The 27002-nt window shown below is 42.0% G+C and overlaps 1 protein-coding gene across 2 annotated transcripts in view; it reads right to left on the bottom strand.

The window, feature by feature from the left end:
• Positions 1 to 27002, bottom strand: part of SORCS2 (sortilin related VPS10 domain containing receptor 2) — a 1198559-nt gene that overhangs the window by 827668 nt on the left and 343889 nt on the right. For both annotated transcript variants that reach the window (XM_069744776.1, XM_069744775.1), the window contains exon 2: positions 12673 to 12740. In XM_069744776.1, coding sequence (XP_069600877.1) covers positions 12673 to 12740 — 68 coding nt within the window. The remainder of the gene's footprint in view (positions 1 to 12672; positions 12741 to 27002) is intronic.

Below are 27002 nucleotides of genomic sequence, written 5' to 3' on the forward strand. Positions count from 1 at the left end.
AAGGAAGGCCACCAAAAAGACCTGGCCACCAAGTCTCTAGTACCAAATATTCCAGGATGACCTGCCAACGCAGAAGAATGGACCTCGGAGATGACTCTACTGGTCCAATTATCCGGAACAAACAGTCTCTCAGGCGGACAACGATCAGGTTTAGCCACCTGAAACTCCTGCAAAGCACGTCGCAAGTCTGGGGAGACAGCAGACAAAATCACCCCATCCCTAAGGATACCAGAGGGCTCAGAATTTCCAAGGGAGTCAGGCACAAAACTCCTAGAAAGAGCATCCGCCTTCACATTCTTTGAACCTGGCAGGTATGAAACCACAAAATTGAAACGAGAGAAAAACAGTGACCAACGAGCCTGTCTAGGATTCAGACGCCTGGCAGACTCAAGGTAAATCAAATTTTTGTGATCAGTCAAGACCACCACACGATGTCTAGCACCCTCTAGCCAATGACGCCACTCCTCAAATGCCCACTTCATGGCCAAAAGTTCCCGATTACCAACATCATAATTCCGCTCAGCCGGCGAAAACTTTCTAGAAAAAAACGCGCATGGCTTCATCACTGAGCCATCGGAGCTTCTCTGTGACAAAACCGCCCCCGCTCCAATCTCGGAAGCATCAACCTCAACCTGAAAAGGGAGCGAAACATCTGGCTGACGCAACACAGGAGCAGAAGAAAACCGGCGCTTAAGTTCCTGAAAGGCCTCCACAGCCGCAGGAGACCAATTAGCAACATCAGCACCCTTCTTAGTCAAATCCGTCAAAGGCTTAACAACACTAGAAAAATTAGTTATAAAACGACGATAGAAATTAGCAAAGCCCAAGAACTTCTGTAGACTCTTAAGAGATGTAGGCTGCGTCCAGTCACAAATAGCCTGAACCTTGACGGGATCCATCTCAATAGTAGAAGGGGAAAAAATATACCCCAAGAAAGAAATCTTCTAGACTCCAAAGAGACACTTTGAGCCTTTTACAAACAAGGAATTGGCCCGCAGGACCTGAAACACCTTCCTGACCTGCTGAACATGAGACTCCCAGTCATCAGAAAAAAACAAAATATCATCCAAATACACAATCATAAATTTATCCAGATATTCACGGAAAATATCGTGCATAAAGGACTGGAAGACTGAAGGAGCATTAGAAAGTCCAAAAGGCATTACCAAATACTCAAAATGGCCCTCAGGCGTATTAAATGCGGTTTTCCACTCATCACCTTGCTTTATTCGTATAAGATTATAGGCACCCCGAAGATCAATCTTAGTGAACCATTTAGCCCCCTTAATGCGAGCAAACAAATCAGTCAACAATGGCAAAGGATACTGATATTTTACGGTAATCTTATTCAAAAGACGATAATCTATACAAGGCCTCAAGGAACCATCTTTCTTGGCCACGAAAAAAAAACCTGCTCCCAAAGGGGACAAAGATGGACGGATATGTCCCTTTTCCAAGGACTCCTTAACATAATCCCGCATAGCAGTATGCTCTGGCACTGACAGATTGAACAAACGACCTTTAGGAAATTTACTGCCCGGAATTAAATTTATAGCACAATCGCAATCCCTGTGAGGAGGAAGCGAACTGAGCTTAGGCTCCTCAAAAACATCCCGATAGTCAGACAAAAACACAGGAATCTCAGAAGGAGTAGATGAAGCGATAGAAATCGGAGGTGCATCATCATGAACCCCCTGACAACCCCAGCTTAACACAGACACTGATTTCCAGTCAAGGACTGGATTATGAGTTTGTAACCATGGCAGACCAAGTACTAGAACATCATGCAAATTATACAGTACCAGGAAGCGAATCACCTCCTGATGAACGGGAGTCATACGCATGGTCACTTGTGTCCAGTACTGAGGTTTATTCATAGCCAAAGGTGTAGAGTCAATTCCCTTCAAAGGAATAGGGACTTCCAGAGGCTTCAGACTAAACCCACAGCGATTGGCAAATGACCAATCCATAAGACTCAGGGCAGCGCCTGAATCCACATAGGCATCGACGGAAATGGATGATAATGAACAAATCAGAGTCACAGACAGAATGAACTTAGACTGTAAAGTACTAATGGCAACAGACTTATCAACCTTTTTTGTGCGTTTAGAGCATGCTGATATAACATGAGCTGAATCACCACAATAAAAGCACAACCCTTTTTTCCGCCTATACTTTTGCCGTTCACTTCTGGACTGAATTCTATCACATTGCATTATCTCAGGTGACGGTTCAGACGACACCGCCAAATGATGCACAGGTTTGCGCTCCCGTAAACGCCGATCAATCTGAACAGCCATAGTCATAGACTCATTCAGACCAGCAGGCGCAGGGAACCCCACCATAACATCTTTAATGGCCTCAGAAAGGCCATCTCTAAACTTTGCAGCCAGAGCGCACTCATTCCACTGAGTAAGTACCGACCACTTCCGAAATTTTTGACAATAAATTTCTGCTTCATCTTGCCCCTGAGAGAGGGCCAACAAAGCTTTTTCAGCCTGAATCTCTTGGTTAGGTTCCTCATAGAGCAAACCCAATGCCAGAAAAAAACGCATCTGCATTAAGCAACGCAGGGTCCCCTGGTGCCAATGCAAATGCCCAATCCTGAGGGTCACCCCGCAGGAAAGATATAATTATCTTGACTTGCTGAGCAGGGTCTCCAGAGGAGCGAGATTTCAAAGAAAGAAACAACTTGCAATTGTTCCTAAAATTCAGAAAACGAGATCTATCTCCAGAAAAAAACTCTGGGACAGGAATTCTAGGTTCAGACATAGGAGCATGTACAACAAAATCCTGTATATTTTGAACCTTAGTGGCAAGATTATTCAGGCTGGAAGCCAAACTCTGGACGTCCATGATAAACAGCTGAGATCAGAGCCATTCAAAGATTAAGAGGAGGAGGAAGTAGCCAGGCTGCAATAAGGCTAGGCAGCAAACTCTGAGGGGAAAAAAAAAAAAAAAAAAAACTTCCTCAGACTACTTATCCTCCTACTTCAGCCAATACAATTAACACTTTGTGGGCCGGTTATACTGTCATGATCCCAATGGCAGGGGATCACAAAAAGGACAAGCACAGATACAAACAAGCTCTAGGGCGATGGAACCTGAGCTGACCGCGACCCTGAACCTAACACACAAATAAAAGTAGCCGGGGAACGTGCCTACGATGATCCTAGACGTCTCGCTCCAGCCGAAGATCTAACTTCCCCTATCAGAAGAAACACAGACCTCTCTTGCCTCCAGAGAAATACCCCACAGCAAATAGCAGCCCCCCACATATAATGACGGTGAAATGAGAGGAAAGCACATACGTAGTATGAAAACAGTTTCAGCAAAATGAGGCCCGCTAAAGCTAGATAGCAGAGGATACAAAAGAAAACTGCGCGGTCAGCGAAAAACCCTTCAAAAAACCATCCTGAAATTACTTGAACTCATGTGCCAACTCATGGTACATGAAAAGCAATTTCAGCCCACTAGAGCAACCAGCAGCAGAGAATCACATATCTGCAGGCTGGACTAAAAACCAAATTAAGCAAAACACAAAACAGGAAAATCCAAACTTAGCTTGTCCAGAAGGTTCTAGGAGCAGGGAGCAGAGGTAACAAGACACACTGGATACATTGATAACCGGCGAGGAAATGCCAGCAAAGCCAGGTTAAATAGGAAACTCCCATATGCTGATGGAACAGGTGGAACCCAGAAACCCAGGAAAGACAAGTCACCCAGTACCATCAGTAACCACCAGAGGGAGCCCAAAAACAGAACTCACAACAAAGAACACCCACTGACCCTTGTGTCTCCACACCCCCACCCTGAACTATAAGCGATTGTCCAAAAGAGAAATTATTTTTTTTCAGGCATGGATGATTCTATATTAATAAATGGAGACATATTCACAGTCCAGTGCTCCTGTGGATACAGCGTGGGCTGCTCCGTTCAGAAGTAACAGGACCGCTGCAGCCAATCAAGTGACTCAAAGAGAAACATCCACTGACAAGCTTTTCTAGTCACCTGACAAGTTGCAGCGGTCTTCTGACTTCCCAGTGGAGCAGACACTGCTTCCAGTCCTCTCTACCAGCCAGCACATGATCCGCGGGGGCACTGCAAGGCGACAATACCTCCTTCTTTCTATGCATGAAAAAAAAATTACTTCACTGTCAGACAACCATTTTAAATATAAGTTATTACCAAGAATTTTGCTGCTTTGTAGTATGTCATTGAAATCCCAAAATGGTTTAAAATGTGGGATTGTCCACCGTGCTTTATACTGCACCTCTGCTTATTCTGTAAAAGCACAAGATCTCCAGGAAATGTATACGCTGAGGGCAGATTACAGTAAGGGAAGAATGATGATAAACCACAAGCAAGTGAACAACCAAGAAAAACAGTTTATTAGGTAATTGTAATAAATACGACCCCAGAAGGGGCAGAAAATTTGATAGGTTAGTTAAAAAAATAAAACTAAAATATCAAATATAATTGTAAGGCCCATTTAGATGGAACAATAATAATTGAGGTTCCTGACAATCAATCTCGCTGGCAACGACCAAATAAAAGAGCAAAATGTCTGTTCATTGAATTATCTCCAGGACCATGCATACAAAAATCCGGGGGGCCCCATAGCAAAGACCTACACTTGGGGTCCCTACATGGGTCCCTGGCAGCAAGGAAAACTTCCATTGGGTTCCCGTGATCTTGTTGAGTGAGTGGGGTAATGAGGATGGATGAGGACCCCGTCTAAACACTTAGATACCCTGGTCCCTGTTTACCATAGCATCTAAGGGGGTAAACTGCTGAGAATTTTTTTTGGTATCTGTAAAAGACGCCATCATAGAGGAAGATTAATGGTCATTAATAACATATTAATATTCCTCCCCAACATTTGTTATCCCTCCTCATCACTCTCATCTGCGCCTGTTCTTAAGAAAAATGTGAAATGGTGGTCATAGGTGGTCATAGGTGGACATCCCCTTTAAGACTAACAGTGATAATCCATGTTGTAATTTGGAAAGGCAACAAGCAAAAACACGATCCGGTCTGGAGACATTATAACCGGGAAGAGTCAGTGAGGAGCGATCTAAGGAGGCTTCTAGACAGGATCCTGGAAATGGCCGACAGAAGTAACGATGGTGTTAAATGATCTTTTTCCGGATATTATTGCCGAAGTTGGAGAGACCACAGAAAGGTCAATATTAATAGTTTTATTAAATTAAATATTTAAGTAAAGAGCTCGAGAGACTCCTTTACCGAAGATTGTTAAATATTCATAAATTAGAGATTCAAAGAAAGTCAGCTTCAGATAAAATCAGGATAAATAAAGGGAAAACTGATATCTGCTGGATTTCTATTTGTTTTACAATTATATATCTAATATCTATCCATCCACCTATCTCATATCTATCTATCTATCTATCTATTATCTATCTATCTCATATCTATCTATCTATCTATCTATCTATCATCTACCTAATATCTATCTATTATCTATATATCTATCTATCTATCTATCATCTATCTATTATTTATCTATCTATCATCTATCTCATATCTATCTATTACCTATCTATCTATTTTCTATCTATCTATCTATCTATCTATCTATCTATCTACAGTCATGGCCAAAAGTATTGACACCCCTGCAATTCTGTCAGATAATACTCAGTTTCTTCCTGAAAATGATTGCAAACACAAATTCTTTGTTATTATTATCTTCATTTAATTTGTCTTAAATGAAAAAAACCCAAAAAGAATTGTCCTAAAGCCAAATTGGATATAATTCCACACCAAACATAAAAAAGGGGGTGGACAATTGGCACTGTTCGAAAAATCATGTGATGCTTCTCTAATTTGTGTAATTAACAGCACCTGTAACTTACCTGTGGCACCTAACAGGTGTTGGCAATAACTAAATCACACTTGCAGCCAGTTGACATGGATTAAAGTTGACTCAACCTCTGTCCTGTGTCCTTGTGTGTACCACATTGAGCATGGAGAAAAGAAAGAAGACCAAAGAAATGTCTGAGGACTTGAGAAACCAGATTGTGAGGAAGCATGAGCAATCTCAAGACTACAAGTCCATCTCCAAAGACCTGAATGTTCCTGTGTCTACCGTGCGCAGTGTCATCAAGAAGTTTAAAGCCCATGGCACTGTGGCTAACCTCCCTAGATGTGGACGGAAAAGAAAAATTGACAAGAGATTTCAACGCAAGATTGTGTGGATGTTGGATAAAGAACCTCGACTAACATCCAAACAAGTTCAAGCTGCCCTGCAGTCCGAGGGTACAACAGTGTCAACCCGTACTATCCGTCGGCGTCTGAATGAAAAGGGACTGTATGGTAGGAGACCCAGGAAGACCCCACTTCTGACCCTGAGACATAAAAAAGCCAGGCTGGAGTTTGCCAAAACTTACCTGAAAAACCCTAAAACGTTTTGGAAGAATGTTCTCTGGTCAGATGAGACAAAAGTAGAGCTTTTTGGGCAAAGGCATCAACATAGAGTTTACAGGAGAAAAAAAGAGGCATTCAAAGAAAAGAACACAGTCCCTACAGTCAAACATGGTGGAGGTTCCCTGATGTTTTGGGGTTGATTTGTTGCCTCTGGCACTGGACTGCTTGACCGTGTGCATGGCATTATGAAGTCTGAAGACTACCAACAAATTTTGTAGCATAATGTAGGGCCCAGTGTGAGAAAGCTGGGTCTCCCTCAGAGGTCATGGGTCTTCCAGCAGGACAATGACCCAAAACACACTTGAAAAAGCACTAGAAAATGGTTTGAGAGAAAGCACTGGAGACTTCTAAGGTGGCCAGCAATGAGTCCAAACCTGAATCCCATAGAACACCTGTGGAGAGACCTAAAAATGGCAGATTGGAGAAGGCACCCTTCAAATATCAGGGACCTGGAGCAGTTTGCCAAAGAAGAATGGTCTAAAATTCCAGCAGAGCATTGTAAGAAACTCATTGATGGTTACCGGAAGCGGTTGGTCGCAGTTATTTTGGCTAAAGGTTGTGCAACCAAGTATTAGGCTGAGGGTGCCAATACTTTTGTCTGGCCCATTTTTGGAGTTTTGTGTGAAATGATCAATGTTTTGCTTTTTGCTTCATTCTCTTTTGTGTTTGTTCATTTAAGACAAATTAAATGAGGATAATACCAAATAATTTGTGTTTGCAATCATTTTCAGGAAGAAACTGAGTATTATCTGACAGAATTGCAGGGGTGTCAATACTTTTGGCCATGACTGTATCTATCTTTCATCTATCTATCTATCTATCTATCTATTATCTATATATATCTATTATCTATCTATCTATCTATCTATCTATCTATCTATCTATCTATCTATCTATCTATCTATCTATCTATCATCTACCTAACATCTATCTATCAATCTATTATCTATCTATTATCTATTTATCTATCTATCTAGGGACCAAAAAAATGGAAGGCAGCACTCCAGGTTTCAATATAAGTGGACTTTATTGGGCCAGTATATGGATTAGTTGCTTGGAGGCCTGTTAACCCATTTAATTGTATGTGTTGTTCCATTTTTTGTATCTATCTATTATCTATCTATCTATCCATCCAGTCATCCATCCATCTATTATCTATCTATCTATCTATCTATCTATCTATCTATCTATCTATCTATCTATTATCTATCTATTATCTATCTATCTATATATCTGTCATCTATTCATTATCCATCGATCTATTATCTATCTATTATCTATCTATCTATCTATCTATCTATCTATCTATCTATCTATCTATCTATCTATCTATCCATCATCTAGTTATCTATTATCTATCTATCTATTAATTATCTATTATCTATCTATTATCTATCTATCTATCAAGCTATCTCTAATATTTATCCCCCCTCATATCTAGAGAAAAATTCTGACTTAAGAATAAAAATGTTGCCATTATGTGATAATAAAGCACTGTTTTTGCCATATACCCTTGGTGTGCGGCCTCCAGTTGCAGCTTTTTATCTTGTAGCTATTATCTAGCTATCTATTGTCTATAAATAGAAAAGAAAGTTGAAAAGCAGCACTAGCAAGCAGTATTTGAAAAATGGGTTCCAGACCTTCCAGGCATAGACCGATCCTCAATATAGTACAAAAAAGATGAAGACAGCACTACTTCTTAGAAAAATATCGTGCTTTATTAACCCATATGGGTTCCTGCGACGTTTCGGCTCAAGGTATGAGCCTTTCTGCATCTGTCTTCAGTTATCTATCTATCAACTATTAATCGATGACATTTGGTGCTCATAAAGTTCTATGGAAAGAGCAGTGGTGGGAGGAGCTAGAGGGAGACAATGACATCCTGCTGCAAGTTCTGCTGAAATGGACTTTAAAGTGAACCTGTCACCAGAAAAAAACACTTATAATCTGGAGATATGGGGATAATCTACAGGTTAATAACGTTATTAACCTGCCCGATGCCTGGACTTACTTGAACACTGCAGGAAGAAAATGAACATTATTTTCCTGCCAGCGTTTGAGCTTTAGTCACGGGGGCTTTGCTGGCGCTGGTTCAGTCCCTGCTGATTATATAGAGGCTGTAACTGCGCCCCGGTCCTGACTGACAGCCGTCCCTAATGCAGAGTGAGTGTCCATCAGGGCTGGGGGCACGGTTACAGAGGCCTCTGTATACTCAGAGCTGTGACTGAACCAACGAAGGTGCCATCCCCGTGACTGAACCAGTGCTGGTGCTGTCCCTGTGACTGAACCAGTGCTGGTGCTGTCCCCGTGACTGAACCAGTGCTGGTGCTGTCCCTGTGACTGAACCAGTGCTGGTGCTGTCCCCGTGACTGAACCAGTGCTGGTGCTGTCCCCGTGACTGAACCAGCGCCGATACTGCCCCCGTTACTGAACCAGCACCGGTGCCTTCTCCATGACTAAACCAGCACCAATGCCGTCCCCATGACTGAACCTGCGCCAGTGCCGCCCCCATGACTGAACCAGAGCTGGTGCCGCCCTGTGACTGGGCCAGCGCCGGTGCCGCCCCCGTGACTGATCCAGCGCCGGTGCCGCCCCGTAACTAAACCAGAGCTGGTGATGCCCAGTAACTGAACCAGTGCCGATGCTACCCCGTGACTGAACCAGTGCCAGTGCCGCCCCCATGACTGAACCAGTGCCGATGCCGTCCTGTGACTGAACCAGCACTGGTGCCGCCCCATGATTGAACCAGCACCGGTGCCGCCCCATGACTGAACCAGCGCTGGTGCGCCCCCATGACTGAACCAGCACCGGTGCCACCCCCGTGACTGAACCAGCGCTGATGCTGCCTCCGTGACAGAACCAGTGCCGCTGCCATCCCTGTTACTGAACCAGCCCCAGTGCCGCCTTCCTGTGACCGGACAAGCGCCAGTGCCATCCCCCTTACTGAACCAGCCCCGGCGCCACCTTCCTGTCACTGGACCCGCACCGGTGCCGCCTGTGTGACTGAAACCCAAAAGCTGCTAGGAAAATAATGTTAATTTTCTCCCTGCAGTGTACGGCTAAGTGCGGGCTCTGGGCAGGTTAGTAACGCTATTCACCTGCAGATTAATCCCATATCTGCATGTTAATAGCGTTTTTTTCTGGTGACAGGTTCCCTTTCCAGGAGAATTATTTGAAAGCTTTACATGAGCACAACAGTATTATGTGAGCGCTGTATCAGCAGTATTACATTCACACCATATGGCGGTATGCTAACATTATATTTATTTTCTTCTTTTCTGTCCTGTCCACCTTTTCTACAATACCAGCTCTGCACTTACATAAAGAGAACACTTTCAATGCCATGTGTGTCAACATTTGCCAATGCTATACAGAGGGCACCGTATGGCGGCGCTCTGCAGGCGCACACAGTCTCATGCTCTAATATACATTTTTAGCTCCTCACATGCAGTACAGATGGAAAGTGTCTCCATTAACAGCTTTTTTTTACGTCACTTTTATAAGGTAAAGTGATCCAGGAGACAGAGCACTTCGAGTGTACACTTCTAATGTACAGTCACACACTGATACCATTGCGAAGAGTTCCATTTGTGTAAAACACGTGTTTGCTGTTGCCGTAATTACACGCACATATGAAAATGATTGCAGCCATGAGTTAATAGAGCAGCCGGATCACATACAGACGAAACGGCTAGGTTACCGGGATCAGAGGGTCCGCACTCCCAGCACGCCGCTATCTCCTACAATCCGCCCCATAAGCTCCGCACATGGCGCATCCCGCGGTGTTCTGTGCACAGGTCAATACATCTGCTATTAATATTCTGCAGGAAACACTGGAGCTCATTGAGATCCAAATATTCCATAGGTTACTATAGGTGCGAAAAAGCCCTAGAAATAGGATCCATGAACTGTCTTGATATGTCAATCTTAGGAAATACTAATACGTTTTCCAAAAAAATACCAATTCCGCATTTTCTGTTCCTAGAACTCTGTTATTGCTTTTCCTCTTGGGATTGTATGAATAAATTGCCAATTGGGCGCTGGACCATGTTCACACAGAGTTTTTTGAACCAGACAAATCCAATGTGTTTTAAAGCATAAACCACTTCAAGAAACACTTATTTTTTCTTAGGAATTTTTGGAGAAGTTTTTCTTCTCCTAAGGAGTTTTTCTGCAGCCTTTTCATTGGACGGAGTGTAGTTTGAAGATTCCATCAGGATCCTCTTCAAAGAAGTGACAGGCAATTTTTTTTTCCCAGTAGGCATTTTTCCAAACCTCTTCACTGTCTTCAGAAAAAAATTAAAAACTCCGAAAACTCCTCATTTGTACCGTAAAAGTGGATTTTCCATAAATAGAAAGTTTTTCAGATTGTCAGTATTCAAAAAATTCTATCTTAACATAGTCTTACCGTTTTCCCTGCCACTAAGTTAGAATGTGGGGGAACCCAGAGATTGGTGACACCCTGTTTTTAATGTCTTTGTGTATTTACAGGAGGAATAACAGAGGTACGGTACATTGTAGAGTTATAAGAGAACATGTTCCAGAATTATGACCTTGTTCTTGACCTTGAGGAACACTAGGAGGAGATCTGACAAGTCCTCTTTAAGAATTGTAGCGCCCCATAGATCAACAAAAAATACGGCTGCCCAGACTGTCGATGTTGGCGCTGTCTCCCGGTTATCTCATGAGTCATGACCCCTGCAGCTAATCTACAGCCACTGATTGGTTGCAACCTTCACTATTCCATTTCAGGGGACATCCCCCATGACCGAATACTGAAAGGCTGCAGCCAGGAGACACAGCACTGGAATGGCGCCCGTCTGGGGGGTGATTATTGGGGTTATCAGAGTCCGTTCTTGGAATAGGAGTGAGACTATACTGTTGGACCCCCAGAGATCAGCAAGTTAGCCCCTATTTCAGATAACTTGTGATTATGGGAAAACTCTTTAAAACAACTATATACACCATTACTGTCTTAGTTTGCATGTGCACAGTGTCCATACTGAGGAACCGTTGACCGTCCATGGGGAACTCTATGGAGCTTTGTGTATCACTTTATTATAAGGCCATAATGCGTCCAAAGGAACATGTCACAGATATCTGTATGACTCCTGAGACAAGGAGCTGTAAAGTCTACGGATGTAACATTACAGTTCCACCAACTTGTACATATGTGCCGCCGTGTACACAAGACCTTCTACATAAACAGTGAAAATGTGGATGTTTTACACAGTGCAATCCAGGGGTGGACATTCCATTGGTGCAACTGTGCAGTAGCATGGGGGCCCAAAAGGTAAGAGAGGCCCAAATCAACCTCCAAAGCAGGTGGAATTGTGCACTGGACTGCAAAGGGCCCATATAATGTTCTTACACGGGGGTGTCCGCCACTGCTGCATTGTATATAATCATACATCATCCTGAAACTTCATCCTGGCACAGAACAATACGACAGACCAAAGTGGACATTACCGGTCAAACACAGCAGTCGAAAAGCCAACTACCAATATCCATTACGAGCCACCACAGCTGATACCAAAGAATTATAACATGCAATGTCATACTTTCATCTCCATCTGTATCATAACTGTTCTCATATGAAAGAGCAAATAAACTTTTTTTTTAATAATTCTGTCCAGCATGTAAAATTATGAAACTTTATTAATCACTTAATTAGGAGATGACATCATTCCTGTAAAAACAAAATACGTTAAAGGGGCTTCCGAACCTCGGCTTTTCCCCAGCCTTCAGCTGCATTGATATTTATGTACTGATTTGAAGTACAGATGATGGCAGTGATGGGTCAGCTCTGCCCTTGTGTTAGTATCACTAATTCTGGGGATAACCTGCGACAGGAGATTGTTCTGATCAGCACAACATTCAGAGGAGGACACAGGCGCTGACCCCTCACTACCATCATCCGTACTCCAAATTCGTACCTTCGAATATCAATGTATCTAAAGACAGGCAAATAATGGAAGCCACTCACATGCACTTTTTTTTAATAAAGGAATGACGACAAATCTTTAATAAATTGATTTGCAATAACTTTTCATGCAAAATGAAAGCTTAATCGCTCTTTAATTTATTTCCCAAAAATCCAAATTATTCAAAATCCTCTACACAATATAATATTCTTCCGTTTGCACATAGTCAAGAAATTGTCAATCATGAAAGTATTTTTGACTCATCCAGCAAGCTACACAAGGTGTAATAACATTGGCCTACCTCCATAACGAGCTCTCCAGGACCTTCCCCGTGTCGGCATGATAGTACTTGGTCAGTATGAGGATGACCTGTAGAAGAGACACAGATATTAATACAGCAGAATTAACAAGGGCCAGCAAGATGGACAACATGAACTGTCGTGGTTGTGTGTCATGTACAGATAAGAAAATATTTTGACATTCGGATTCACCAGATTCGACAAATTTTTCTAGAAAATTCGATTTTCGAAAAAATTGATTCTAAAATACTGCAAACCCCCCAATTGCCCTGAAAATCACATATGACATAATTCTCTTTTCTTCATTCACTATCTATCTGTACAGTGAAATGTGACGTCATCTCTCTATCCAGAGTCACCACAAAATGGCTGCTGCATTCCCTGCCACGGCTTTTATGCAAGCTATGATAGTATGTCCTGATTGGCTGTGCTATATCGTGTGATGTGATTGCTGTAAGGTATTATGGGAAAGCTCATCCCAGGTCATGTGATCATTCACTGGTTGATGCAATCTTCTGCAATGTGTAAAACATCAAATAGAATTGCAACTCTGAGGGAAGTTGCAGGGTTCCGCGATTTCCTAAAGCTTTGGTTCAAACTTCATTCACTTCTAATCATTTTGCTCATCTCTAATGTCATGTAAATGCAGTAAATCAGAGGCCTCCAAAATATACCAGGGTGGCCCTCTGAGTGCTGACAGAACTCCCTATGGACCCAGTCAATGAGACTATAATAACACCCAAAGGTCTAGAAGACACCCCACATTTGGAAGTGACTGTGGAGCGATCTCCCGACACTTTTCTTATGGGATAATTTTCGCTTTACTGTATCTATTAGAAATTCTAAGTAGATGTGACCATATTTTGCATAGATAAAAAATGAGCCCTCCAAATATTTTTTCTGGTGGGCCAGAAGTTGAAACAAAGCCGAAAATATTAGTATGAAAATAGCCAAGTGTTCATCATATTTTTGCGATGCAAACACCACTTCAATATTACAAGCGCTTGTTATATAATTCTGACCCACGGAGCAATAACTGCTGATATTCTTGTCTGGTGTTGACAGCTTGTCATCAGGTTCTGACCCAGATGCAAAAAATCCATAGTGCTATGGCAGCATGTGCAGCTGTCAATGGTTTCATGGAGGAGTCCGTGAACCATAGATAATTATGAATATGTTGAATTTGTAAAATAAAAATAACATGAGGTTGGGAAGTTTGCTGTCTGGAACTCGGCCTGAGAACCAGAACTGCTTCTGGCACTGCTATAATTCCAATCTAGAGGGGGGAAAAAATCTAGTCTTCTATGTGTGCCAGGAGATCTCCCGCTCCTTTTCACCAGTCTCTGGCAGCCGACACTCTCTGATCAGCAGTGGAGAATGGGCGATGGCAGTGGTCGAGACCACAATGGCAATTGCATTGGGTGCAAAATTCTTAGGGGTGCAATATTTCAAAATACAGTAATGTATTCTTATTATAATTTATTTTTAAATGTTGCACCACTAAGAAGTAACACATGCCCCAAACTTCTGGCCGGATGCCCTGGATTTCCAATCTAGCTCCACATTTTTTACACCAACATAATGACAATGCAGTTGAATACTGAGGTGGAGCAGGGAGCCATATGTTCCCTCCCCCACCACTGTTCTCCATCTGGATCCTGTGTTAGAGCAGGGGGAAATAGGTTCCCTCCCCTCCACTGTTCTCCATCTGGATCCTGTGGTAGAGCAGGGAGCCATAGGTTCCCTCCACCACCACTGTTTTCCATCTGAATCCTGTGGTAGAGCAGGAAGCCATAGGTTCCCTCCCCCACCACTGTTCTCCATCTGGATCCTGTGGTAGAGCAAGGAGCCATAAGTTCCCTCCCCCACCACTGTTCTCCATCTGAATCCTTTGGTTGTGCAGGGAGCCATAGGTTTCCTGCCTCACCACTGTTCTGCATCTGGATCCTGTGGTTGAGCAGGGAGCCATAGGCTCCCTCCCCACCATTGTTCTCTATATGAATCCTGTGGTAGAGCAAGAAGCCATAGGTTCCCTCCCCCACCACTGTTCTCCATCTGGATCCTGTGGTAGAGCAAGGAGCCATAAGTTCCCTCCCCCACCACTGTTCTCCATCTGGATCCTGTGGTAGAGAAAGGAGCCATAAGTTCCCTCCCCCACCACTGTTCTCCATCTGGATCCTGTGGTAGAGCAGGAAGCAATAGGTATCCTCCCCCACCACTGTTCTCCATCTGGATCCTGTGGTTGAGCAGGGAGCCATAGGTTCCATCCCCCACCACTGTTCTCCATCTGGATCCTGTGGTAGAGCAAGGAGCCATAAGTTCCCTCCCCCACCACTGTTCTCCATCTGGATCCTGTGGTAGAGCAGGAAGCAATAGGTATCCTCCCCCACCACTGTTCTCCATCTGGATCCTGTGGTAGAGCAGGAAGCAATAGGTATCCTCCCCCACCACTGTTCTCCATCTGGATCCTGTGGTTGAGCAGGGAGCCATAGGTTCCATCCCCCACCACTCTTCTACATCAGGATCCTGTGGTAGAGAAGGATGCCATAGGTACCCTCCCCCACCACTGTTCTCCATCTGAATCCTTTGGTTGAGCAGGGAGCCATAGGTTTCCTGCCTCACCACTGTTCTCCATCTGGATCCTGTGGTTGAGCAGGGAGCCATAGGCTCCCTCCCCACCATTGTTCTCTATATGAATCCTGTGGTAGAGCATGAAGCCATAGGTTTCCTCCCCTACCGTTCTCCATATGAATCCTGAGGTACAGCAGGGAGCCATAGGTTCCCTGCCCCACCACTGCTCTCCATATGAATCCTGTGGTAGAGCAAGAAGCCATAGGTTCCCTCCCTCACCATTGTTCTCCATCCTGTGCACCTACACCCTAAAAGACGTCAGCATCCAGGTGGTACCATGAAGTTACTGCATTGAGATGTCTGTGTAGGACCACTCTGTATGCAAGGGTTAATAAGACTTAGTTGCTTCAATTAATTAAGTATAAAATTTATATTTTTGCGCTGGTGGCACAAAGGTGGCGCTATTATAGCTGGAGGGGCACCATCACTTGTATAGAAGACTCTAAGGGGACATTAATATTTTCTAAAGGAGCACTGAGGGGACCCTGGTAACCATGCTATGCCACTGAAGCTGGGCAAATATCACCCGATTCCTCAACAAATCATCATACAAAATGGTAGAGATAGGACCCCTGCACTATTCTCTTTTCATGATTTTGGAAAGAGTATCTGTTGAAGGAGCTTAAAGAGTGAAGGGCATTTTATTTATTTATATAATTAAATCAATAGTACATGTGAAACTTAACTTTGCAATATATCTTATCAGTGAAATCGGCTTCTTTCTCCGCTAGGACTGATCTTTCATTCTCAATTGATGGGTAAAATCTGTCTACCATGAATAGAGAGGGGAGAGAAGAGAAGGGAGGAGCTAAAGACAAAGCTCCTCCCTTCTACATAGAACCTTATCCGCACCAACTGTCATCTCCTCTCTCAGGACTGTAACATTCTGTCTTTCCAGAATACAGATTTTTCTCCGGGAATCAATAACTTTGACAATGAAAGATCAGTCCAGAAGGAAAAAGAAGTAAAGTTCTCTGATAAGATATATTACAAAGTTGCTTATTTTTATGCATACTATTTATATATGAAATAAAAACTAAAATGATGATACTCTTTAAAGGAATTCTCCATAACTGCAGCTTAGGTTCTATTCTTGGGACAGGTCATAACTGTTTCATTGGTAGCGATCTTGGCTATAGGACCCCACTGATCAGCGCAATGAAAAGTGAGTGAGTATAGCATAATTTACATGAATTGCTCATGACATTAATCTGAATCTCCTACACCTGTCCTCTTGTTCCAATTGTCCTCCCGCTGTGAGGAACATGCTATTATTACGGCTTTTGTACTGCATATGAGTTTTCAGCTGCTATTCTGCTTTATTTTCTAATAAGGATATTCTAATAACGGATAAAGAATTAGAGTCGGCACTGAACAAAGTATTCTTATTCTTGCGCTCTTCAGAAATGGGACATGTATGTCCAGATAGAGCTCCGCATGTAAGTATGGATGTATATATATATATATACCGTCTTCACATTATTACAGTTCTGCCAAGATCAATATATAGTAAAAAAAAAGGTAGGTTTAGCCCAGAGTGACATGTTTTGTCCAGAGTTGTAGGCTGGTGGCCCAAAAGTGGCATGTATGGTAGAGTAGGACCCATCAGAGGGAGATCGCCTTGCCGTGGTTGATGGGCACACATGAATTGTCCAATTTATGCGCTAAGAATCTTCATTTTATCTATAACTGTAAGTTTTATGAAAAAATATTTTTGAGAAGTATAATTCGTATTGAATATTTGTCTGTGTTTTCACATGGCCTAGATTCATGTACATATGCTGCTGTGTTCTTCTTTATCTATATGATGCAGCTTGCATGTGTTCACATTAGGAGTGCTGATAGGTTTGTTTTTTTTCTCTCTCTCTCTATATATATACCGTCTTCACATTATTACAGTTCTGCCTAGATCAATATATAGGAAAAAAAGAGATTTTGTCTATGCGTGTACCAGAGGTCTCTATTTTACCTCCTCTTCCTTTTCGCCAACCCCCGGCACAGACCTTGCTGAAAGAACCTTCCCATATTGTCCCACTAGCAGTAGAAACCATGTAAGTCCTCATCAGCCAAATCTGTCAAATGCTGTAAACTCAATACAGTAAAAGGAAATACCACAATGTACAAGAGATACGTATAGATGGAAATACTGGGCGTACTAAGCCGGAACATCTATGAAAGGATCGGCTTTTACAAAAGGAGCACTAAGCATAGTAGGGACCAACTTAGGCCGGCGTCACACTAAACATATGAAAAATTGGTCCGAGTCTCCCTGCCGAGAGTCTCACGAGTGTTCTCTGTGTGTAACCCGTTTGCAATGCGATGATGCGATTTTCTCGCACCTATGTATCTATATGACAAAGAGTATGGATTTACATTTCTCACTGCTTTTCCCCATTGAATTAAATTGGTCAATGGGCTGGAATGAGGAAAATGTGTGCGTATTTGTCAAAACCTTGATGGATGGTCCGTGTGGCGTCCAAGTTTTTCTTGCACCCATAGGCTTGCATTGGCTAGTCTCGGATGATATACGCGTACAATCCCAGCATGCTGCGATTTTGCACGCACATCGAATACACCTGAGAAAAAATACGTGATGTGAGCAGCTCCATAGATTAACACTGGGCCGAGTGCTATACGATGCTATCTCGAATAGCACTTGCCCGTATTTTACAATAGTGTGACTCTGGCCTTATATAAACTCTCCATCATCATCTTACCACCTATGGGACCATCCAAACCTGTGATAGGCTCCAGCTTGCAATTAAATCGACCTCCGTTTAAGACTCCCTTTCGTGCCAAATGCCATGATAATTTTACCATAGAGTAGAGGAATAAAGCAATGGGGTGGGTGGGATGTTCTGCACACATTGTCTTCTTCTCAAGAACACCACCCCCTGGCTGTTGCAGCATTTGTACCAATATGATGGATCACTACTATCAACACAAAAATCCTCAATTACCTTAATGTCCACCCTTTTTGCAGCTTACGACACTATATCAAAAGTTAATCCTTTCCTACATCAAATTCAGGTCTAGCATCACCCCTTTTTAATAGCTCAACCGTACAGCACAAAATAAGAAAAACAGAACTCTTACTTCTCGCAATCCATGCCATGTGTATCCTAGCGGTCACGAGTCATGTACAATGTCACACAAAAGTGAGATGCTCACAGGACTCGTGGTGATCTCATTGAGGTCCAAACAGTTCATTGTCCCAGCTCACAGAGAAGTGTCGGTGATAACTCAGCCTCAGTGACCTGCGGTAACCTCGATGACATCACCACTAGTCACTGAAGCAGCACTTCATTCTCCCAAAGTTTTCAGCCTGGATGGTCACATCATAGCACCATCTAGGTTGTAAACCACATACCACAGACATAGATTACAGCTTCGGACATCTTCGGGGGCTCAGTGGTTAGCACTGCAGCCTTGCAGCACTGGAGTCCTGGGTTCAAATTCCACCAAGTACGTCATCTGCAAGGAGTTTGAATGTTCTCCCCGTTTTTGTGTGGGTTTTCTCCAGGTTCTCCGGTTTCCTCCCACATTCCAAAGACATACTGATAGGGAATTTAGATTGTGAGCCCCAACGGGGACACTGATGATAATGTGTGCAAACTGTAAAGTGCTGCGGAATAAGATAGCGCTATATAAAAATAAAGGTTACTATTATTATTTAAAAATAAACATTATTATCTTCACTTCGAACAGGTGAGTTACATAGTTACATAGTTACATAGTTATTAAGGTTGAAGGAAGACTATAAGTCCATCTAGTTCAACCCATAGCCTAACCTAACATGCCCTAACATGTTGATCCAGAGGAAGGCAAAAAAAAACCATGTGGCAAAGAGTAAGCTCCACATTGGGGAAAAAAAATCCTTCCCGACTCCACATACGGCAATCAGACTAGTTCCCTGGATCAACGCCCTATCAAGGAATCTAGTGTATATACCCTGTAACATTATACTTTTCCAGAAAGGTATCCAGTCCCCTCTTAAATTTAAGTAATGAATCACTCATTACAACATCATACGGCAGAGAGTTCCATAGTCTCACTGCTCTTACAGTAAAGAATCCGCGTCTGTTATTATGCTTAAACCTTCTTTCCTCCAGACGTAGAGGATGCCCCCTTGTCCCTGTTTCAGGTCTATGATTAAAAAGATCATCAGAAAGGTCTTTGTACTGTCCCCTCATATATTTATACATTAAAATAAGATCACCCCTTAGTCTTCGTTTTTCCAAACTAAATAGCCCCAAGTGTAATAACCTATCTTGGTATTGCAGACCCCCCAGTCCTCTAATAACCTTGGTCGCTCTTCTCTGCACCCGCTCCAGTTCAGCTATGTCTTTCTTATACACCGGAGACCAGAACTGTGCACAGTAGTCTAAGTGTGGTCGAACTAGTGACTTGTATAGAGGTAAAATTATGTTCTCCTCATGAGCATCTATGCCTCTTTTAATGCATCCCATTATTTTATTTGCCCTTGTAGCAGCTGCCTGACACTGGCCACTGAATATGAGTTTGTCATCCACCCATACACCCAGGTCTTTTTCATTGACGGTTTTGCCCAGAGTTTTAGAATTAAGCACATAATTATACATCTTATTGCTTCTACCCAAGCGCATGACCTTACATTTATCCCCATTAAAGCTCATTTGCCATTTATCAGCCCAAGCTTCCAGTTTACATAAATCATCCTGTAATATAAAATTGTCCTCCTCTGTATTAATTACCCTGCCGAGTTTAGTGTCATCTGCAAATATTGAAATTCTACTCTGAATGCCCCCTACAAGGTCATTAATAAATATATTAAAAAGAAGAGGGCCCAATACGGTTGTTTATTATTTTTCTTTTTTACAGGGGACAAGGGCTTCATTGCAATGGGTGTAAGGTGTGTATAACTGTGCTTTTTATTTTTATTTAAAATAAAAGAAGTCAGTGTCTTTCTTTCAGATAAAGGATTTTATTCTGGCTGTGTCTTTTTTACAATCAAACTATGGGGATAGTAATGAATAGGCGTCTTATAGATGCCTCGCTATTGCTAACCTGTGGGCTTGATGTCAGCGGCCATAAAACAGCTGACATCAATCCCACAAATATTACCCCACTTGCCACTACATCAGGGCAATTGGGAAGAGCAGGGCAAAGCACTAGAATTGGCTATTAAATGCGACTTTTCTGGGGCAGCTGCGGGCTATTTTTAGGCGGGGGGTAATATCCATGTCCCCATCCCAGCCTGAGAATACTAGCCCCTCAGGTTCCTGCTTTAGCTTGGCTGGCTGTCAAAAATGTGGGGAACCGCACACTGTATTTTTCAATTCTTTACTTAAATAATTGTTAAAAATTGGCGTGGGACCCCTCTATTCTTGATAACCAGCCATGATAAAGCTGACAGCTGAGGGTTGCAGCCCACACCTATCAATTTTGCCTGCACTGGCTGTCAAAAATAGAAGAGACCCCGCATCACTTTTTTAATTTACTTATTTATTTATAATAGAGGTGCTACTGATAAATACTCCCATCAGCAGAAATGGTGCAGAAAATCTGCAATATCAAAAACTCACCAAAAACTCATGGCGGGAATGTTTCCTTAAGAACAAGTGGAATTAGGATTATCTGTGATGAAGAACTTACTTTGCCTTCTCTTGACATCAAATTTAAGACTAGAGAAGGATATAAAATAACAGAAAGTCGGTCTAGGTTATATTTCAAAGTCAGATTGAGAATCGTCTAGACAGAAAGGTTTCCAACATTTACTGTTATGATTAAAGAAATTAAAATGCTCAATCACAAAATGGATAAACCATTTGCAAATGCAGCCACGTCACCTCCAACACAGAATATTGACCTGCTCAACATAAAAAGCTGCTTCCAATGGGGCAGATTTGGGGTATGGGCACACGTCTTTCAAGATGCCACCTGCAGAGTTTTTGCTATTGGAATACACTTCAGGGAAATACGGGCTGTGTTTATCCCGAGAAGTCGTCCTTGACAATTTTTGTGTCATTTTTGCAGATTTTTTTTTAAAAATTCAAACATTAGACAGAGGCCGGCTTCAAAGCGGGAGCCGCCAGAAGAATGGATCGGTCACTTCTTTTAGTCTTTTCATGGCTTGTAAAGCCTGAAGCGGTTAAACGAAGTTATAAAAGATGGAACATGTGCACAGTAAGTCGTTTCAAAATTGCAGCGCATATGTTCCGTCTTTTTTGGGCTTTTTTCTAGCTTCCTTAAGGCAGGTTCCAGGCGGAATCCACCTGTAAAAGACATTGTTTGCACATACCCTTACTAATCTTGTCTGATCTGAGAATACATTTAGGGTCTAATTCATCGTCAACACTTTTAAAGCTTTTTTTTTCTGTAATAAAAATGGTTCTAAAGTTGCATGCCCACGATCGGGAATAGCATTTGCGCTGTTTCCAAAACGCTGTGTTCTACATTAGAAGCACAGTGGATGGGATTTATAGGAATCCCATGCCCACTGTGCTTCTTTTTAATGCTGATTAAACATACCTGTGGTGGGGGTTAACGAGCAACAGTTTCCCCCATAATCATTCATTGGATGCGTTATATAAGCACAGCTCACTAAGAACATGCGGATTTATCTAAGTGATTAGAATTCAGAGTTTTGGAGGCTTCAAAAATGTGCAAAAAAAGCTTCTATTCCTGATCGTGGGCACGTAGCCTAAGAGTGACTTTTTTATCTTTACCTTATTCATTATTTAATATGCAACTTAGTTTCCTTGCTTTTATCTGTTTTTTTAAGGTTTTATGGTTTGGCGTTGTGGTTGTGGTTTCCATGATCCAGACGTTGTAGATTTTTTTTATATCATATACAACTTTTTGAGATGTCACCATATTTTTGTGTGATTGTACTCCAGTTTGCGCCGTGTAAACTGTCCTGTGATGTGTGTTTCAAATCCACACCATGTCAATTTCTCTCTTTGCATGTTATTTGTGGATTTTCACTATAGACTTAAATGAGATAGCGAAAATCAGCAGATTAAAAAACGCACAACGGGAACTCACTAAAAACACGTGTATTCCGCGTATGACTTCATCAATAAAGTCTTATCAGAGCTAAGTAACAGGAAGCCTAGAAAGCAAGGTGTTTCTTTTTAAATTAAGACATACTGAAAAAGAGACAAAAATTGTCGCAGAAAAAAATACGATAAAAACGAATATTAAAAAATGCACTCAAAAACGCAATGAAAAAAACATAAAGGAACCTAACTTATCTAATAGGTGCAGGAAAGAAAATCTGCAACATTAAAAACTCACCAAATAATCATTGTGGGAACTTAACCTTAAACTGTGCAAAAGAGGCAAAAATATGGCGTCTTTGATTTTGATGCTAGACCCATTTCTGAGTGGCTGTCAGTCAGTGTCGGGGGCGCAGTTACAGCCGACACACGCCGAACCCACTTCTATGACTGAAAGCCAAACACTTCCGGAAGGATTATTTCCTCCCAGCAGTGGGGCTCTCAGTGTGTGCTCCGCACGGTGTCAGAACCCTATTAACCTGCAGATAAACCCCATTTTTGTTTGAAAAATTTGGCACAAAATCCTCCAGTAAAAAAATAAAGATAAAAAAATTGGTGTAACCCCCCAAAAAAGGATAATGGGGTCCTCAGACTAGACATTCTAAAAATGAATCAATTTTATCACAGTGGTTCATGTGAGTTCTTGAACTTGGTGCATCTTTAGACACTAATTTTATATAACCTGTTATTTTCTACCAATAATTTACACCAAATTTTTGAGGACAATTGCGTTGAATTTCAGGCCTTGCCTATTTCTATATATGCCTCGACTTTTTTTTCCATTTTGGCCATGCTCCTTTTTCAAAGAGCTTAAAAAAAAGTGTTGATAATAGTGATGAGCGAGTATACTCTTACTCGAGATTTCCTGAGCACGCTCGGGGGTCCTCAGAGTATTTTTTAGTGCTCGGAGAGTTAGTTTTCTTCGCCGCAGTTGAATGATTTACATCTGATAGTCAGCTTGATTACATGTGGGGATTCCCTAGCAACCAGGCAACCCCCACATGTACTTATGCTGGCTAACAGATGCAAATCATTCAGCTGCGGGGATGAAAACTAAATCTCCGAGCACTAAAAAATACTCGGAGGACACCCGTGCGTGCTCGTGAAATCTCGAGTAATGAGTATATTCGCTCATCACTAGTTGATAACAATGAAACTGACACTAGGCATGTACCTCAGTTTTTGAGTCAAATTACTGTACATCTAAATTCTGGCGAATTTTGCCTAGAAAAATCTCCACTGATGCACTGAGAAGAGAGGGGGCGCTATAGCAAAAATCACATTGTGCCTTCTATTGGGGTGGTGGGTTGTGCCATCCAGAACAGAAGGGACCTTTGGGACCAGTCCTGGACTGGGCGGCCAAGAACCCACCAGTAACACTGACTCTGGTGGCCCACTCTTCAGCTACATGCAAATATCATTACCCTCATTCACATACTTGTATATGTTTCTATATAATAATAAATGGGATAGTTTGAATGTTGAGATGATGCCCTTGTCTGTACATACTGAAACAAATGTGTTGTGCCATCTACTTCTCATATAGGTGGAATGAAGTGTGCATTGCTTCATGGGGGCCCACCGGAGGATTCTCCTGTTCTCCTGTGGGCCAGTCCAAGCCTGTTTAGGACAATTAGTCTGCACAATAGAAAAGGAGAGGGAGCTAAACAAGATGGGGCCCCCTCTTTCCAGGGACCCCAAAGCAGCCTTTCGCCCTTGAACATTTTCAACTTATATAATCCTAAATAAGAAATTGTAGTCAATAAAATGAGATGCATCGGCCATTACTGCCTAATCTACGTATGTGATTAAATTGTCTAACGCCACTCGAGCTTTTTGTGGATGGAAATACAAAGACATTAGCATATAAATAGATTTACAATTTAAAACGATGTGCTCTATTTTTCTTGTCTTTTAAGAAATAGAGATAACCACTCCTGAATCTGCAAAGTGGAGCATTTGGATAAATATACAGCCACTAATCAAAGGGAACTTTATTATTCCCATCCAATGTGTTTGCATGCATTGAAATATGAAATTAGCTCTTGTTTGCCCTGGAAGACTGCGGCGAGCCTTGAATGATGCGCTCCGATTTCTTTTGTCCTCAGAAGTTACAATGGTTTTCTAAGCAAATGTCACAACATTTGGAAAGTTCAAAAAAGACAGTAATTAGATGCATGCAGTAAGAAATTCCGGGATTATATATGGCACTATTATTATTATCATTATTAGTAGTAATAATGTAGAGTTCACTTTGGTGTACAAGCGTTGTGGTCCAGAAGATGTGAATAAAGTAAAACTTCTAATCTAACTATCCAAAATTGCAGTAAAAAAATCAGTCTTCTCAATGTTTCTCTAAAAAAATGTGCAAATTGCCTCTTCAGGAAGAGGACTTAAACTCTAATGCCAACTATTGGAAGGAGCAATCGTAAAAGTCATTATTGACCCTTTAATGAGCCTTGTCACATGGCAAAGGATAAAAGTCCTCTCTAATTTTCATATTTAGTTTCCCAAAGGGGAATTGCATGGCCTAAAAGTCTCCTTACCCAGGCATGTCACTCTCCACAAGGAGAAATGTTACCCCTTAGACCTCAATCAGAGGCCTCTCATACAGCCAAGATCTTATGCTATGCACTAAGGAAGGGCAATAAACCCGAAACATAAGTCTGCGCCCAATCAGAGTTGGTGTCACTGACCCAAAGATGAAGATGAAGTCAGAGATCAGCTGCGGCCCAGACTTCTTCTTCATGTTCGATTCGTACGAAGAGTGAAGCTGATTGGGCGCCGGGCACTACGTATCATACTACCGCACAAGAGCCCCAGGACGGAGCCGTTGCGGGAGGTGAATATAAGCTCTTATATTTTATCAGGGCCGAACATTTAAATCAAGAAGGGGTTGTCCTAGTAGTGGACAACCCCTTTAAAGAATTACATAAGTTAGAAATAACAAATGGTAAATGTAAAATTACATAATAAAATCACAAAATATTGATACAGAAACATTTCCAAGATAATAAAATTAAAAACATTAAAAAAAATCAAAACATCACAAAATAGTAAAAAAAATCTGAAAAATGTGAAAAAAAAATGATTATACAATGGAAAAATGCCAAAATAATAATATATGAAAAAGCGACAAAATAATTGAAGAGAAATACCGTAAATATACCGGTATATACGTAAATATATATTACTAGATGGCAGCCCGATTCTAAAGAATCGGGAGTCTAGAATCCATATATACTTTATTTATTCAAATGTAAAAATAATACAATTAATAAATAATAGTAAGAAAGAACAAAAAATGGCTGCACTCACCAGCTCTTGACAATTCTTGTTATTTAAGGTACAGTTACACAGGATCCATGAACATGCTTATGAGGGGAGGGATGAAAGACATCAGACGACAACTTTGCGTGTTGTGACAAATGCCACAACAACGGTTCTTTGCTTAAGAACAACGTCAGGTAGTAGGAAAATAGCCAGTTAATAATAGGCAATAGTTCTTTGCAGGAATGCAGATATTAATAAATAGGCAGTTTATATTGCAGAGAAATTGCTGGGCAATAATGGACAATGTCCTTATGTGGCAAATAATAGAGCAATATACCCAATGTGGCAAAGAAGAGGTTAATAAACGGCAGTCTCTCAGTATAACAGTCAGTGAATAATAGGCAGTATATGGAGAAAACACCAAACAAAAGTTCAAAATTGGTGTGAAAATGTCACTGAACCACTTCACAACTAAATATATATAGTTTTGGTAAATGGTATTATCATTTTTTTTACGAAATTCGGCAGGAGCTTGAAGAGCAACGTCACTGGGCCCGCCTCCACGCAGTAGAAACTTGCTGTGAGGTAAAAATTCAAAAATCACACCAAAATGGCGGGCGGAGTGTGTCACAGTACGGCACGTTTCTGATTGGTCGCTCGCAGCAGGCGGCAACCAATCAGACACTGGACACTGTTGACGTCACTTATCTCCGGACATTAGCTCCGGACATTAGCGCCGGACATTATCTCCGGACATTAGCGCCGGACATTAGCTCCGGACATTAGCTCCGGACATTAGCTCCGGACATTAGCGCCGGACATTATCTCCGGACATTAGCGCCGGACATTAGCTCCGGACATTAGCTCCGGACATTAGCTCCGGACATTAGCGCCGGACATTATCTCCGGACATTAGCGCCGGACATTAGCTCCGGACATTAGCTCCGGACATTAGCTCCGGACATTAGCGCCGGACATTATCTCCGGACATTAGCGCCGGACATTAGCTCCGGACATTATCTCCGGACATTATCTCCGGACATTAGCGCCGGACATTATCTCCGGACATTAGCGCCGGACATTAGCTCCGGACATTAGCTCCGGACATTATCTCCGGACAGGAAGTTGGCACAAATTGCAGGAAGTAGTATTCTAGGCAATTATATATTAGATATATATATGTATATATATACTGTATATATAGTGAGGCAGTGACCCCTGTTACAGCTAGGGGCACTGTATGTTCTCCAGAATGTGCATGGAAGCGTAGTGAGGCCATGAAGGCGTACTACAGACACAGAATAGTGAGGCAGTGACTGATTAAAAAGCCCTGTAGTAGTGGGGGAGGTGTGTCAGTGTGTTCTTGGAAGCAGACAGGGCAGTTGTCT

This window comes from Ranitomeya imitator, chromosome 1, assembly GCF_032444005.1.
Source record: "Ranitomeya imitator isolate aRanImi1 chromosome 1, aRanImi1.pri, whole genome shotgun sequence".
Taxonomy (NCBI): Eukaryota; Metazoa; Chordata; class Amphibia; order Anura; family Dendrobatidae; genus Ranitomeya; species Ranitomeya imitator.